Here is a 15,147-nt window from a genome sequence, read left to right as displayed (position 1 = left end):
GAGCGTCTTGGGTGTCGCTACACTCAAGTTTTACATTCCTGACCAATCGCGAGTCGAAAGCCTTCACCATCTCCGAGATATCATGCAATCACGGACTACTTTTTTAGCCTTGATGCTCACGTAGCTGGTCCAGTTAAGTTTCTCCCTGGATTTTGATGGTAGACTACTGGGTCCGTGATTCATCCTTTGAATGTAAAGATGGTTAAAATCCTGGTTGCCTATTTTTAAAATGAATGGTTGTTGCTTGTTTTAAAAAATGAATTTTATAATTATGTGGAATTAGATTCCATGCGTATAAGTTTCGCTTAATGTTTTTTTTTCATGGCAGCAAAACTGGTGATCATTGAATGGTCGATATGCTTGTATCAGTACGAACGCTGAACCACAACTAACCTGTAGGTAGGAATATGTACCGACAGCAACTTCTGTGGGTGCCAAATATCGATTTAGGTGCACCCGTTCCTCCATTACAATGAATGTGACTCTCATTGTTTCTTTCCATTGTAGACTCTGGGTTTGATTATTAATGTGCCCGAATAATTAGCACTTTTTACAGATGGTATTAAAACTGAAAAGTAATTAAATCAGACTGTAAACACGAGGAAATCTGCAGATGCTGGAAATTCAAGCAACACAAAAATGCTGGTGGAACGCAGCAGGTCAGGCAGCATCTATAGGAAGAAGCACTGTCGTCGTTTCGGGCCGAGACCCTTCGTCAGGACTAACTGAAAGAAAAGATAGTAAGAGATTTGAAAGTAGTGGGGTGGGGGGAGGGAATGTGAAATGATAGGAGAAGACCGGAGGGGATGGGTGGAGCTGAGAGCCAGAAAGGTGATTGGCAAAAGGGATACAGAGCTGGAGAAGGGAAAGGATCATGGGACAGGAGGCCTACGGAGAAAGAAAAGGGGAGGGGAGCACCAGAGGGAGATGGAGAACAGGCAGAGAGAAAAAGGGGGGGGGGGCTAAATATATCAGGGAGGAGGGGCATTAACGGAAGTTAGAGAACTCAATGTTCATGCCATCAGGTTGGAGAAATCAGACTGTACTTGATTTAGCTCGTCAATAAAATGACATGCATTTTAATTGCTTTTACAATTATTCGTAGTGTAAATTTGTTAATAATTTTGTTCTCAGATCTGGGTGTTTTAGTAAAACTCCGGAGTGATGTAAACAGCTACACTCCACACGCCCTTGCCCTCCAGGGGACACAATCACTGGCTGTTTTGCTGAATCAATTGTTCCAAACAAATGTTAAAAACACAATAGTGCTCCACACTTCAGCGATCTTCCGCCTTGAAGATGGCAGCCGGTTTAGCTCAGGATGCTTTGGGAGAAGAATTGACATGTGCGATTTGTTTGGAGATCTATACGGACCCCGTCGTTCTTGACTGCAAGCACAACTTCTGCTGCACCTGTATCGAAGAGACCTGGTCAGCTACGGTCAGTTACTCGTGTCCGGAATGCAGGACAGAATACAGTGAGAAGCCGGCGCTGGAACGGAATTTAAAGCTGGCGAACATTGTTCAAAGATACCTGGCTCTGGGGGTCTCCCAGAACGCAATTCTGTGTAACTACTGCACCCAGAAGACGCGGTCAGCCGTCAAAACCTGTCTCAAGTGCGAAGCCTCGATGTGTCCTGAGCACCTCAGGCACCACACCGAGAGCGCCGTCTTCAAAAACCACCTCCTGATCGAACCTACTGCAGACGTATCCCAGTGGAAATGCACGGAGCACCAGGAGCTGCTGAAGATATACTGTAAAGATGATCAAGTGTGTGTCTGCACCCTCTGTACCTTAATTGGGAAACACAAGGATCACCGTTGCGAGAGCATCAGCGAAGGAGAGAAGGAGCTGAGGGTAAGGGCGGAATGGACACAAAATGACAAGCTGCAAAGTTTTTACTTTAACCTGTTTAAATCGGTGAAATTTGCTAATTGCGGCTTTTGTTTATGTTTTGTTGCAAGAACCATTAATATAAGCTAGAAACTAAGTTTATGTGAAGTGTTGAATTCGGCACCGCAGCCAATGGTAGTCGACACCTGTGAAGTCAGATCATGCCTGGGACTTGATGCTGGTATAAGTAGGGTGTTCTAGTCAACAGCCACCGCTTTCATATTGTAAGCGCAGTCGATTGTCCATTCTCTGGGCTCTGTAGGTTTACACGAATTATTGTAAATCTGCATAAATAATGAATATGCTAGGGCGTGTGCGGTTCCCTGGTGCACCGTCGGCTCAACAAACAACGTCAGGCTCTTCAAAAAGATGCAAGGGAATCGGCGATGGCTGAAGTGACCGGAGAGGATGTCTGAGAAAATTCAGGGAGGATGGAGAAGCTGAGGGGTGTGGTAAAGAAGCAGGAGTTCTCAGAGTAAGAGGGTTTGTTGAGAAAGTGTGGGAGGGGGCTGCCCCACTGAATGATCCGCCGAGGTGCGGGATTGAGAAATAGGGAACCACTCAGTGAGGGCGGTGGGATTGGGTGATACGGAGGCTCGTAGAAAACGTTACACAACCGAAATGTCCCAATTACTTTTCCACAGACGTTTATGCTCTTGCCAGTAGCAATAAAATAGAAAATGTGGAAATACCCTGGTGGTCAGGCCGCGTCTGTGAAGCAGCTACAACGTGGGACAGTTAGAGGGAAACAGATACCCGAATGGAAAAGTTTAAATTATTACAATAAGGAAACAGACCCCATTCAGTAGAACGTCCCTGTCCTACCAAGTTCCATCTACGTTAATTCCACTTGCCTGCATTTGACCCATATCCTTCCAAACTTATCCATATACCTCCCCAAGTTTTTCCTAAACTTTGTAATTATACCCAACTCTACCACTTCCTCTGGCACCTCCTTTCATATACAGATCAACTTCCCTGTGAAAAATTACCTTCGTCAGAACTGTGGAAAGGATGAGGAGAGATGGAGAAGACAAAGTGAATATCACTGAGGGAGAGGACAGGGTTGTTGTGTAGGGAAGCTGTAAATGAGATTATCTGTTCATTCCTAAAGTTTAATAGGGGTAAATTGGGAGGAAACTTTGTGCATAACAACTATGAAATAGTTGACAGATAGATAGACAGCCAGATAGATAGATTGATAGACAGATAGACAGACAGATAGATAGATAGTCAAATAGGTAGATAGACAGGCTGACAGATAGATAGATACGTAGATAGATAGATAAGTGAGCCAATAACACAGATGGCTGAATGCGCTGACCCAGACTCAAGTTGAAGACAGAGGTAAATTGAGATGTTGCCCTTGGAGCTTGTCAAACAGTGTAGGAGACCACAGACCGATAGATCAATGTGGGAGTGGAGAATTAAAATGACAGGTAACAAAACATTCAAGGTGGCTCTACTTTTGAAGCATGGTTCCCACAAAGTGGTCACCTCATCTCACCTCATGTTCTCCAGTGTACCAGAGATCAGGTCATTAATGCTGGAAATCTGAGATAAACAGAAACTGCTGGAAATACTTGGCAGGTGAAGCAACAACTGTGGTGTTAAATACAAAAGTTGTAAAGTCATACAGCAGCTGTATAAAACTTTACTTTGGTCACATTTAGAGTATTGTGTGCAGTTGTGGATGCCCCTTTGCTGGAAAAATGTGGCAGCTTTGGAGAAGGTGCAGAAGAGATTTGCAACCATGTTGCCTGGCTTAAAGAATTGTAGGTATAAGGAGAGGTCGGACAAACTTGGATTGTTTTCTTTGGAGTATCAAAAGCTGAAGAATAGTCTGATACAAGTATATAAAATAATAATGAGAGGTCTAAGTAGGGTAGACAGCCAGAGCCTTTTCCCCAAGGTGGAAATGTTGCATACTAGGGGACATAAGCTTTAAGGTGAGTGGAGGACAGTTTATAGGAAATGTGATCAGGGAAGTATTTTTATACACCAAGTGTGGTAGGTATCTGGAATGTGCTACCAGGTGACCTGGTAGAACCAGATATGGTAACAACATTTTAGAGGTCTTTAAACAGATTTTGAACAGGCAGGAATTGGAGGATGTAGACCATGTGCAGGAAACCGTGGTACCATGGACAGCACAGATTTTGTAGGCCAGAAGGCCTGTACCTATGTTATGCTATGTTATGTTCTATGATACAGTTGCTGGCAAAAAAAAAGGTCTGGAAATACTCAGCAGACTGGGCAGTACCTGCAAAGCGAGAAATAGTTAACATTTACACAGATGGGGTTCCATCCAAGAAAGGAAATATTAGAGATAAAATTAAAAATGAATTATGTAAAGTAATGTAGAAAGAGAGGCAAGAATCAGATTTTTAAATTTGTGGGATGTGAGCATCGCCAGCTAAGCCAGCATTTATTGCCCATCCCTAATTGCCCTTGAGGTGGTGATGAACTGCCTGTTTAAACTGCTTAAGTGCCTGAGGTGTGGGTTCACCCACAATGCTGTTAGGGAGGGAATTCCATGATCTTGACCCAGCGATGAAGGGATGGCGAAATGTTTCCAAGATGAAAAGATTTGTGCTAAAGTGGATAAGAGGTGAAGTTGATGTGTTTTGAATTTGAGGTAATGCTATCAGGATCAGGATTTATTGCCATTCCTAATTGCCTTTGAGAAGGGGCTGATGAGCTACCTTCCATTACTAAAGTTGTTTACATGTTGTTTCATTGTTTAAAAAGGGTTCTAAGAGTAAACCTAGCAATTATCGGCCTGTAAGTTTGACGTCAGTGGTGGGTAAATTAATGGAAAGTATTCTTAGAGATGGTATATATAATTATCTGGATAGACGGTCTGATTAGAAACAGTCAACATGGATTTGTGCATGGAAGGTCATGTTTGACAAATCTTACTGAATTTTTTGAAGAGGTTACTAGGAAAGTTGATGAAGGTAAAACAGTGGATGTTGTCTATATGGATTTCAGTAAGGCCTTTGACAAGGTTCCGCACGGAAGGTTAGTTAGGAAGGTTCAATCTTTAGGTATTAATATTGAAGTAGTAAAATGGATTCAACAGTGGCTGGATGGGAGATGCCAGAGGGTAGTGGTGGTTAACTGTTTGTCAGGTTGGAGGCTGGTGACTAGTAGTGTGCCTCAGGGATCTGTACTGGGTCCAACGTTATTTGTCATATACATTAATGATCTGGATGATGGGGTGGTAAATTGGATTAGTAAGTATGCAGATGATACTGAGATAAGTGGTGTTGTGGATAATGAAGTAGGTTTTCAAAGCTTGCAGAGAGATTTAAGCCAGTTAGAAGAGTGGGCTGAGAGATGGCATATGGAGTTTAATGCTACATTTTGGTAGGACTAATCAAAATAGGACATACGTGGTAAATGGTAGGGCATTGAAGAATGCAGTAGAACAGAGTGATCTAGGAATAATGGTGCATAGTTCCCTGAAGGTGGAATCTCATGTGGATAGGATGGTGAAGAGAAAGCTTTTGGTATGTAGGCCTTTATAAATCAGAGCATTGAGTGTAGGAATTGGGATGTAATGTTAAAATTGTGCAAGGCATTGGTGAGGCCAAATTTGGAGTATTGTTTACAGTTCTGGTCACCGAATTATAGGAAAGATGTCAAAAAAATAGGGAGAGTACAGAGAAGATTTACTAGAATGTTACCTGGGTTTCAGCACCTAAGTTACAGAGAAAGGTTGAACAAGTTAGGTCTTTATTCTTTGGAGCATAGAAGGTTGAAGGGGTCTTGATAGAGGTATTTAAAATTATGAGGGGATAGATAGAGTTGACGTGGATAGGCTTTTTCCATTGAGAGTAGGGGAGATTCAAACAAGATACATGAGTTGAGAGTTAGGGGGCAAAAGTTTAGGGGTAACACGAAGGGGAACTTCTTTACTCAGAGAGTGGTAGCTGTGTGGAATGAGCTTCCAGTAGAAGTGGTAGAGGCAGGTTCGATATTGTCATTTAAAGTAAAATTGGATAGGTATATGGACAGGAAAGGAATGGAGGGTTATGGGCTGAGTGCAGGTCGGTGGGACTAGGTGAGAGTAAGCATTCGGCACTGACTAGAAGGGCAGAGATGGCCTGTTTCCGTGCTGTAATTGTTATATGGTTATATAGTTATTTATACCTCTCATAATTTTGTGTACCTCTATCAAATCTCCTCTCATCTTCTACATTCTCAGTAATAAAGTTCTAACCTAGAACATAGAATAGTACAGCATATTACAGGCCCTTCAACCCATAGTTATGCTGACCCTTAAACCCTGCCTCCCATATATCCCCCCACCTTAAATCCCTCCATATACCTGTCAAGTAGTCTCTTAAACTTCACTAGTGTATCTGCCTCCACCACTGACTCAGGCAGCGCATTCCATGCACCAACCACTCTGAGTGAAAAACCTTCCTCTAATATCCCCCTTGAACTTCCCTCCCCTTACCTTAAAGCCATGTCCTCTTGTACTGAGCAGTGGTGCCCTGGGGAAGAGGCGCTGGCTGTCCACTCTGTCTATTCCTCTTAATACCTCGTACACCTCTATCATGTCTCCTCTCATCCTCCTTCTCTCCAAAGAGTAAAGCCCTAACTCCCTTAATCTCTGATCATAATGCATACTCTCTAAACCAGGCAGCATCCTGGTAAATCTCCTCTGTACCCTTTCCAATGCTTCCACATCCTTCCTACAGTGAGGCGACCAGAACTGGACACAGTACTCCAAGTGTGGCCTAACCAGAGTTTTATAGAGCTGCATCATTACATCGCGACTCTTAAACTCTATCCCTCGACTTGTGAAAGCTAACACCCCATAAGCTTTAACTACCCTATCTACCTGTGAGGCAACTTTCAGGGATCTGTGGACATGTACCCCCAGATCCCTCTGCTCCTCCACACTCCCAAGTACCCTGCCATTTACTTTGCACTCTGCCTTGGAGTTTGTCCTTCCAAAGTGTACCACCTCACACTTCTCCGGGTTGAACTCCATCTGCCACTTCTCAGCCCACCTCTGCGTCCTATCAATGTCTCTCTGCAATCTTTGATAATCCTCAACACTATCCACACCACCAGCAACCTTTGTGTCATCTGCAAACTTGTCAACCCATCCTTCTACGCCCACATCCAGGTCATTAATAAAAATCATGAAAAGTAGAGGTCCCAGAACCGATCCTTGTGGGACACCACTAGTCACAACCCTCCAATTCGAATGTACTCCCTCCACCACGACCCTCTGTTAAAGGCCAGGGTGCGGTGGTCACTGTCCCCCAGATGCTGACCCACTGAGAGATCTGTGACCTGACCCGGTTCATTACCTCCTGGCTGCATGTTCCTGAGATAGAACTTGTGTGTATTTGAAAAGTAAGGATTTATCAGAGATGGTAGGTGTGGCTTTGTAAGAGGAAGATCCTGTCTCACTAATTTGGTTTGTTTTTGAGGCAGTAATTCATAAGACTGATGGAGCAATACCTTTAGTAAGGTATTTGTCAAGTCCTGCATGGTGCTCTTCTCCAGAAGATTATAGTAGATTACTGTAGATTCAAGGCAAGATGCCTAATTGTCTTGGTGATTGGAGGCAGGGGGTAGTGGTGGAAGCTCAGACTTTAATTGGAAGTCTTTGACTAATGGTGTAACACAGAGAAGGATGCTTGACCTTTGCTGTTTGTGACAAAATGTTAGCAACTTGAATGTGAATGTAGGAAATATGATTAGTAAGTTTGCAGATGACATGAAATTTGGTGGTGTTGTAGGTAGTGAGGAAGGTTGTTTACGGCTACAGCAGGGCAGAGATCAGGAGGAAAATTGGGCAGAACATTAGCAGGTGGAATTTAATCCTGGCAAGTGCAAGGTGATGCATTTTGTGAAGTTAGAGACAGGAGCTATACGTACAGTAAATAGAAGGGCATTAAGAAACGTTGATGAGCAGAGGGATCTGGGGATTCAAGTTTGTAGTTCCCTGAAAGTGGCAACAGGATGTTGAAGAAGGTATATGATGTGCTTGCCTCAATAGGTTGGTACATCAAATATAAAAGTTGCGACATAATGTTGGAATTTTACAAGACACCAGTTAGGCTGCCTATGAGTATGGTATTTCATTCTGGCCTCCACTCTACTGTAAGGGTCATGCTGGAAACATGCAGGGGAGATTTGTCAAGACATTGCCTGGCCAGGAGGACCATATGGGAAGAGACTGGATATGCTTAAGGGTGATCCAATGGAAGTATATAAAATTATAACGCATATAAATAGGGTAGTCAGAATTGTTTCCCATAATAGGGCATTAAAAAACAAGAGGGCACAGGTTTCAGTTGAGAGAAAGGAATTTTAAGGGGAATTGCTTTTTATAGTCATATTACAGGGCTTATTGATCTTCTGTTTCTGATGGTGTGTCACAGGCCAATTAATTGGTTCTTCATTTACTAAACTCATTGAATTGCCTGGGTGTGTGCTTACCCGCAAATCAGATGGCTGCTTCCCTTTCTGTTCAGTGGTGACAATGTCTTGAACTTCATATGGTTTGTTTTTCTCCACATTTAAATGCATGTTTTTGGAACAATGTGAAATTGCTAATAAACCTGACTCATCATGTTTTCAATGCTTCACTTTAGAATCATTTGCAACATCAGCTTCAGAAGATCCGAAATAATGTTGAAACTGTTCAATTAGCTCTGAGTGATCTTCACAAAGAGAAGAGCAATGCACAGGTAGGATCCTGTCATAGGACAGCTAGAACAAATCTTGCTGGTATTCTACAACATAGAGCATGGAACCGTGAAAGCACAGGGAGTGTTGTGCTGAACTAATTAGTGATCAAATACCCAACTGAACTAATCCCTTCTGCTTACATAATATCCATATCCTTCCATTTCCTGTACGTTTATGTGCCTACTGTATCTGAAAGCCTCTTGAATGCTTCTATCATATTTGGCTTCGCAACCACCACACTTTATATAAAAAAGCTTGCTCCATGGGTCTCGAACTTCTCCCCTTCTCACCTTAAATGCACAACCTCTGGTATCAGACATTTTAATCCTGGGGTATAAAGATACTGGCTATCTACTCTACCTATGCCTGCAAACTTACTAACCCACCTATCTACATTTTCATCCAGGTCATTTATATATAAACAGCAGAGGACCCAATATGGGTCCCTGTAAAACATTATTAATCACAGACCTCCAGCATCAAGCACTACTCTGTTTTCCTACCAGATGACTCAGCAGACTCGTGCTATGTGTGGTGAAGCCATGTTATACTTGGTCCCAGGTATCAAGTCTGTTCTGTACTGAGTAAATTGATCTTGGTTTGGATTACCAAAGATTTGGCTTAACTTTCCTGAATCAGTTGAAGTATCTTTCCCTCCACTTGCTATCCAATATCAAAGTAAAGAGTCCTGCTGAAGGGTCTCATCCCAAAATGTTGACTCTACTCTTTTCCACAGATACTGCCTGGCCTGTTGAGTTCCTCCAGCATTTTGTGTGTGTTGCTTGGATTTTCAGCATCTGTAGATTCCCTCTTGTAGGTGTATGAGATTAGTGAGCAAACAATAGAGTCGGCCAATATGTTAGTAAGTTGCCCACTAACTTTCAAATGTGTATGTGTGACCCTTTGTCCATAGAATCACACCTAATACTGTTGCCTTTAAGGACTGCAAAGTGAGAAAAGTTAGTGAGAATCTGTGCCCCTCACCACTGACACTTTGGTGAGTTCTGCCATGGCTAAACAGGAATTGTTCACATGTGGCACCAATAACACTTATAACACTCAGTTGTTTTTTCACAATGGCCAAGGAAATTATCAACAATAGCTGATAAAAACTTCTTTTTTCTAAAGAGTGTGAAAAGAAATGTGCAAATGAAAATTAAAGCAAAATACGAGACACTAAGGAAGCACATTGATAAGGAGGAGAGAAGAGTTCTGCGATTCCTGGAAATTGAGCAAACCCGGATGGTCACCGAGATTGATGGCAAGATCAGTGAACTTGAAAGGAAAGTGAGAGACTTTGAAAGGTCCTTTTCTGATCTCAGTGAACTTCTGAAGCACAATGGGGAACTTTCATTTATTCAGGTACCTGCTTAGTCTCTTAAAAAATAAATAGAAACATAGAAAATCTACAGCCCACAAAGCTGTGCCAAACATGTACTTACTCTTCTCAGAACTTGGCTGATTTTTCACTAAAGGATAAGAGTTTATGAATCAGTTTTAACAGTGAAGGCCAAAACGATTGGCTTAAGAAACAATTAGATGGTTTTTTGGAGAATGAAAAGTTAAATTCCTATATATAATAATCTTTATTAGATGAAGGAATTTAACTTGAGATGTTTATGTTTCCATCTGTACTACTATAGGTACCTTGCAGTTTAACCCACCTGAAAGGCTGGCTGGAGATCGAAGCAATCTTTGGTTTTAAAAAAGGGTAAATCATTAGATGTATCTTGTAACCCAGAGAAGATGAAAAGTAGCAAAGACTTAGTCATCTTAAAGCTCCGGAGACCTGAGTTTGATCTTTATCTCCAGTACTGTCTGTGAGGAGATTACACATTCTCCCTGTAAGTGCATGGGTTTCCTCCCACATCCCACAGCCAAGATGGTAGGTTATCTAGCTACTGTAGATTATTCCAAGTGTAGATGAGTGGCAGAAGAATGGAAGCAGGTTGGCTGACATGTGAGAGTAAATAAATTACAACAAATTAAATAGAACATTGGGATTGCTCTGAGAAGTGACAGACTTGATAGAATAAACGGCTTCCCACGTTGTAAAAAAACAGGAAAATATAAGAAAGGAGTAATTGACTACATGCATCCTGAAACACTTCTTACAAGAGATGAAACTCTGGGAGAATCAAGAAATGTAAGGAACTCAATAATTATCTTGCCTTCATTGACTCAGTGTTCTCATTTTCACCTTAAATAAACAAGTAAAAATTATTATAAAATTATTTGAAATGATCACTATTTGAATCACCAAAATAGGATATTTTATAAAATTTATTAAATGTATATTTTATTACCGTATTGGTTTTTGCACTGTTTTTAACTATTTAATATACATATATACTTACTGTAATTTATTATTCTATATTTAACATGTATTGGACTGCAGCCACTAAGTTCACAAGTTTCACGACATATATTAAACCTGATTCTGATTTGGATGTATAGTTCTAATACATTTATTCACACTGTTCTGTGTTCTTCATTATAGCAGCTTAATTCAATGGCAGACAGGTAAGAGGCAGAAATTTTATGTAGTTCACCAAAATGATTCCCACTCAATCAACCAGAAACTTAATGAAAGTGTGCAGTTCTGCATTGTTACATTTATTGTCCTGGTTGTTTAGTACTCATCAACATTTGTGGTTAACAATTGAGTATCACTGGCTGTCTTACAATAAAAAAGCTTAATTCACTGCTGACTATAAAGCAACACAGCCATAAGAGGCAAGGCATTTCCATATACAGATTGAGTATGATTTATCCAAAATGGTTGGGGCCGGAAGTGTTTCAGAGTTAAGATTTTTTAATATATAATAAGATCGCTTGGGATTGCCATCATTGCCGACTCTGAATTTGTGTGCTATCGGTAAGCAGTGTCATCACACATGTATTTAACAGTATAAAATTCTTACCCACCACTGATATAATGAAAATGTAATGGGTGAAGGGTAACAGAGGCAGGCTTTCAGTCTCCACCTACGATGCCAAGTTTTGATTAAAAGGTTACAGTACACTGTATTGGAATTTAACTTTTTTTTAGGTTTATGTAAGGTATAAAACAATCAGCATTGTAGATTTGTTCTGGAACTTGTATTAGATTTTCATCAGCGATGATCTTGGCAAATTCATCAATGGATTTCTCTGCAGCTTTGTGATCAGCACTTTAAACATTAGAGGCGTGCCTTTTCTTAAATTTCTGCAGCCAGCTGCTGAATATTCACATTAATGTTCAATTTGTCATGAAGATCTTTGCTTGTTTTATGATAGGCATATCGTTAAGCAGCACATGTTCATTCCAACACTGAGAATTCACTCTTTCAACACACGATCAAGATCTTTATTTTTCCACTAGTGTTTTTCTATTTTTCATTAACTTTGGTACATTCCATATGTGAGGTCATTTCTCAAAACTGTCTAAGGTGTACAAAAGACTGTACATCACCTGGGACATTCCCAGCACCTTGTGGAATTTTACATCATGTCAGTGCTCAAAAATATGTTTTGGATTTTCAGACAAGGGGTACTCAACCTGTAGTGTCTTGTGGCTGCAGATACTAAACAAGGGACATTGGGGAATGGAGCTGGAATTAGACTGGCTGGCTTATGATTTGTATGTCAACCACAGCTCAGTGGATAGAGATTTCACACTCCTGCACACCCACTCCCTCACTCTCATCTCAGACTTGAGGATACAGGTTTTTATTTCCTGTGCAAATACCAGGTTAGTGCAGTCTCATTCTACAAGGCCCCCTTTAAAAGAAATATCAGTCCAAAATCTTGTAAACCCTTTGGGTAAATTTAAAAGATCCAATGACTCTAGTCAAAGAAAAGCAAAATCTTCCATCACATTAACCATTATTTTTTCTTCAATCAACATACCTACAACAATTAACTTTCTTGTTGTTTGGAAAACTTTGGTTCATCTCGCCAGTCAATTTTCAAATCAGTAAAAATATTGTGATTGAAATGTAATTCTTTAGTAGTTTGGAATGTGACAAGGAAGTGTTTTTTTTTCTGTAGAATGAAGGAAGCATCTGAACCATTCATGGCACTGACCCCCACCTCAGATCTGGGTAAAACCCTTGTGGAAAGGCTGGCAGAGTGGGTCCAAAGGCAGTATGTGGCAGCACCCACACCAACCCTGGACAGTAACTTCCTGGTCAGTATGTGTAAGTATCTAAATAGATACAGAGCACCACAAATACAAACCACCTACAGCTCAGATGTGAGTGAAGGACTATTGCAGTGCATTACAGGGGATTGATTATTGTGGGGAGAAAAACTCTATATCTATGCCCCTCATGATATCCTACATTTATAATGTTGCCCTCAAACCCCCTTACTCCAGGGAAAACAATCCCTGCCTAACTAGCCTTTCTTGATAACTCGAGCTCTACGGTCCTAACAATATACTTGTGAACTTTTCCAGTTTAATGACATGCTTCCTCATGTGTCCTCTAAGAGGACCACAACCGTGTTGTGGTTTGGAGGCTTGTGTACCTCAATGACCTGGACAGTTATGCTTGCTGGAGTCAGCGCTTTATGTTTTTGGTCTTGGTAGGGTCACCCATACCTAACAGGTCAAAGCTCCAGGTTCTGGGGTTCAGCTCAGGACTAACAATCCCAAATGGTCAACAAAACTGTTGCAGAAACAGCAATGAAAATCCTTCTACATTTGTATATGACAGTATGATGACCAAGGACAGAAAGAAGACCTTAATTATTGCCCTAAACGCCAGAAGGTGTAACGGACAGTAAGTAAGTCCTTCGTGTGTGGGGCCAAGTGTGTTCTAAGGAACACTGTTTGATGGAGCAGCAGTGGAGGGGTGCCTGCCATACTGAGATGAGCTCTAACTTTGTCAGGGGTTCATAGCTGGAACTCTCTGACTGTGCAATGTAGGGCCACAACCTGAAATGTTAACATCTCCTTCCCAACCTCTCACAGAGGCCACTCAAAATAGAATTCCTCCAGCAGATTGTTTGTAGCTCTAGCTTTCAGCATCCATAATCTCACTCAGCCCCTCCTTTGCCTCAAAGATGGACAGACGCCAAGCCTGGACCCTCGCACAGCATTTCCGCATCTAATCCTGTCTGATGGTAACCGGTCTGTGTCGGGTTCCAAACACTGGCAGCCTTACCCTGATAGCCCCAAGAGGTTCAACTACTGGTGGCAGGTTGTATGCACGGAGAGAGTGAGCACCGGCCGCTGCTACTGGGAGGTGGAGGTGGGTGGAGAGCGCCGCCGCTGGGATATCGGTGTATGTTACGAGAGCCTGAGACGGAAGGGCGAGGGTAAAGAATGTTCCCTGGGACAAAACAAGGAATCATGGTGCCTATACTCTGAGCCCGGCAGTCTCGCAGCCTTGCATGATGATAATGTTACCACGCTGACTGTTCAGATGCCCAGCAGGGTGGGTGTGTATGTGGACTTTGAAGGTGGAATGATTTCCTTTTACAGTGTGGTGGACAAGAAATTAGTGCCTTTACACACCTTTCGACAGCAAGTGTTCACTAAACCCCTCCACCCAGCACTGGGAGTGGCTGATTTCACCACATCCTTGTCTCTACGCATTCTCAAGTGATAAGTTCAGTACTAATTATACTGTGTATGCAAAATAAGACCGTAAGACATAGGAACAGAATTAGGTTGCTGGCCCCTCAAGTCTGCTCTGCCATTTGATCATGGCTGATCCATTTCCCTCTTAACCCCATTCTCTTGCTTTCTCCCCATAACCTTTCATGCTCTAACTTACCAAGAATCTATCAATCACCATCATAAGTACACCCAATAACCTTGCCTCCAGAGCCACCTGTGGCAACTAATTTCACAGATTCACCACCCTCTGGCTAAAGAAATTCCTTTTCATCTCCATTCTAAATGGATGTCCCTAGATTCTAAGGTTGTGCCCTCCAGTCCTAGAACCATCCTCTCCACATCCACTCTGTCTAGGCTTTTCAACATTTGATGAGTTTCAATGATAACCCCCCCCCCCCCCCCATTCCTCTAATTTCCAAAAAATACAGGCCCAGAGCCATCAAATGCTCCTTATATGATAAACCTTTCATTCCCAGAATCATTTTTGTGAACCTCCTTTGGACCCTCCCCAATGTCACTGTACATTATCTCATCCTTTCTTAGACAAGGAGCCCAAAACTGCTCCCAGTACTCCAAGTGAGGCCTCACCAGTGCCTTATATCTTTTAAGCCTCAGCATGACATCTTTTGTTTTTGTATTCTAGTCTTCTCAAAATGAATGTTAACATTGCATTTGCTTTTCTCACCACCAACTCAACCTGCAAGTTAACCATTAGGGAATTTTGCACAATGATTCCCAAGTCCCTTTGCAGCTCAATTTTTGAAGTTTTCTGTCCACTTAGAAAATAGTCTACGTTTTCATTCCTTCTACCAAAGTGCATGTCCATACACTTCCTGACACTGTATTCCATCTGCCACTTCTTTGCCCATTTTCCTAATCTCTCCAAGTCCTTCTCCAGCTTCTCTGCTTCCTCAACATTACTT

At 41.8% G+C, this 15,147-nt stretch overlaps 1 protein-coding gene across 1 annotated transcript; it reads left to right on the top strand.

Moving 5' to 3' along the window:
• Positions 1-1,125: 1,125 nt before the first annotated feature.
• LOC140740038 (E3 ubiquitin-protein ligase TRIM62-like) lies at positions 1,126-14,211 on the top strand. Its single transcript, XM_073068855.1, has 6 exons — positions 1,126-1,857; positions 8,520-8,615; positions 9,745-9,978; positions 11,117-11,139; positions 12,649-12,797; positions 13,666-14,211. The coding sequence occupies exons 1-6, from the start codon at positions 1,300-1,302 to the stop codon at positions 14,208-14,210; spliced, it is 1,605 nt and encodes a 534-aa protein (XP_072924956.1). The 5' UTR covers positions 1,126-1,299; the 3' UTR covers position 14,211.
• Positions 14,212-15,147: the final 936 nt, after the last annotated feature.

This window comes from Hemitrygon akajei, chromosome 16 (assembly GCF_048418815.1).
Source record: "Hemitrygon akajei chromosome 16, sHemAka1.3, whole genome shotgun sequence".
Lineage (NCBI taxonomy): Eukaryota > Metazoa > Chordata > Chondrichthyes > Myliobatiformes > Dasyatidae > Hemitrygon > Hemitrygon akajei.
The sequence above is the reverse complement of the archived record's forward strand: the minus strand, read 5'-3'. Positions and strand labels throughout refer to the sequence as shown.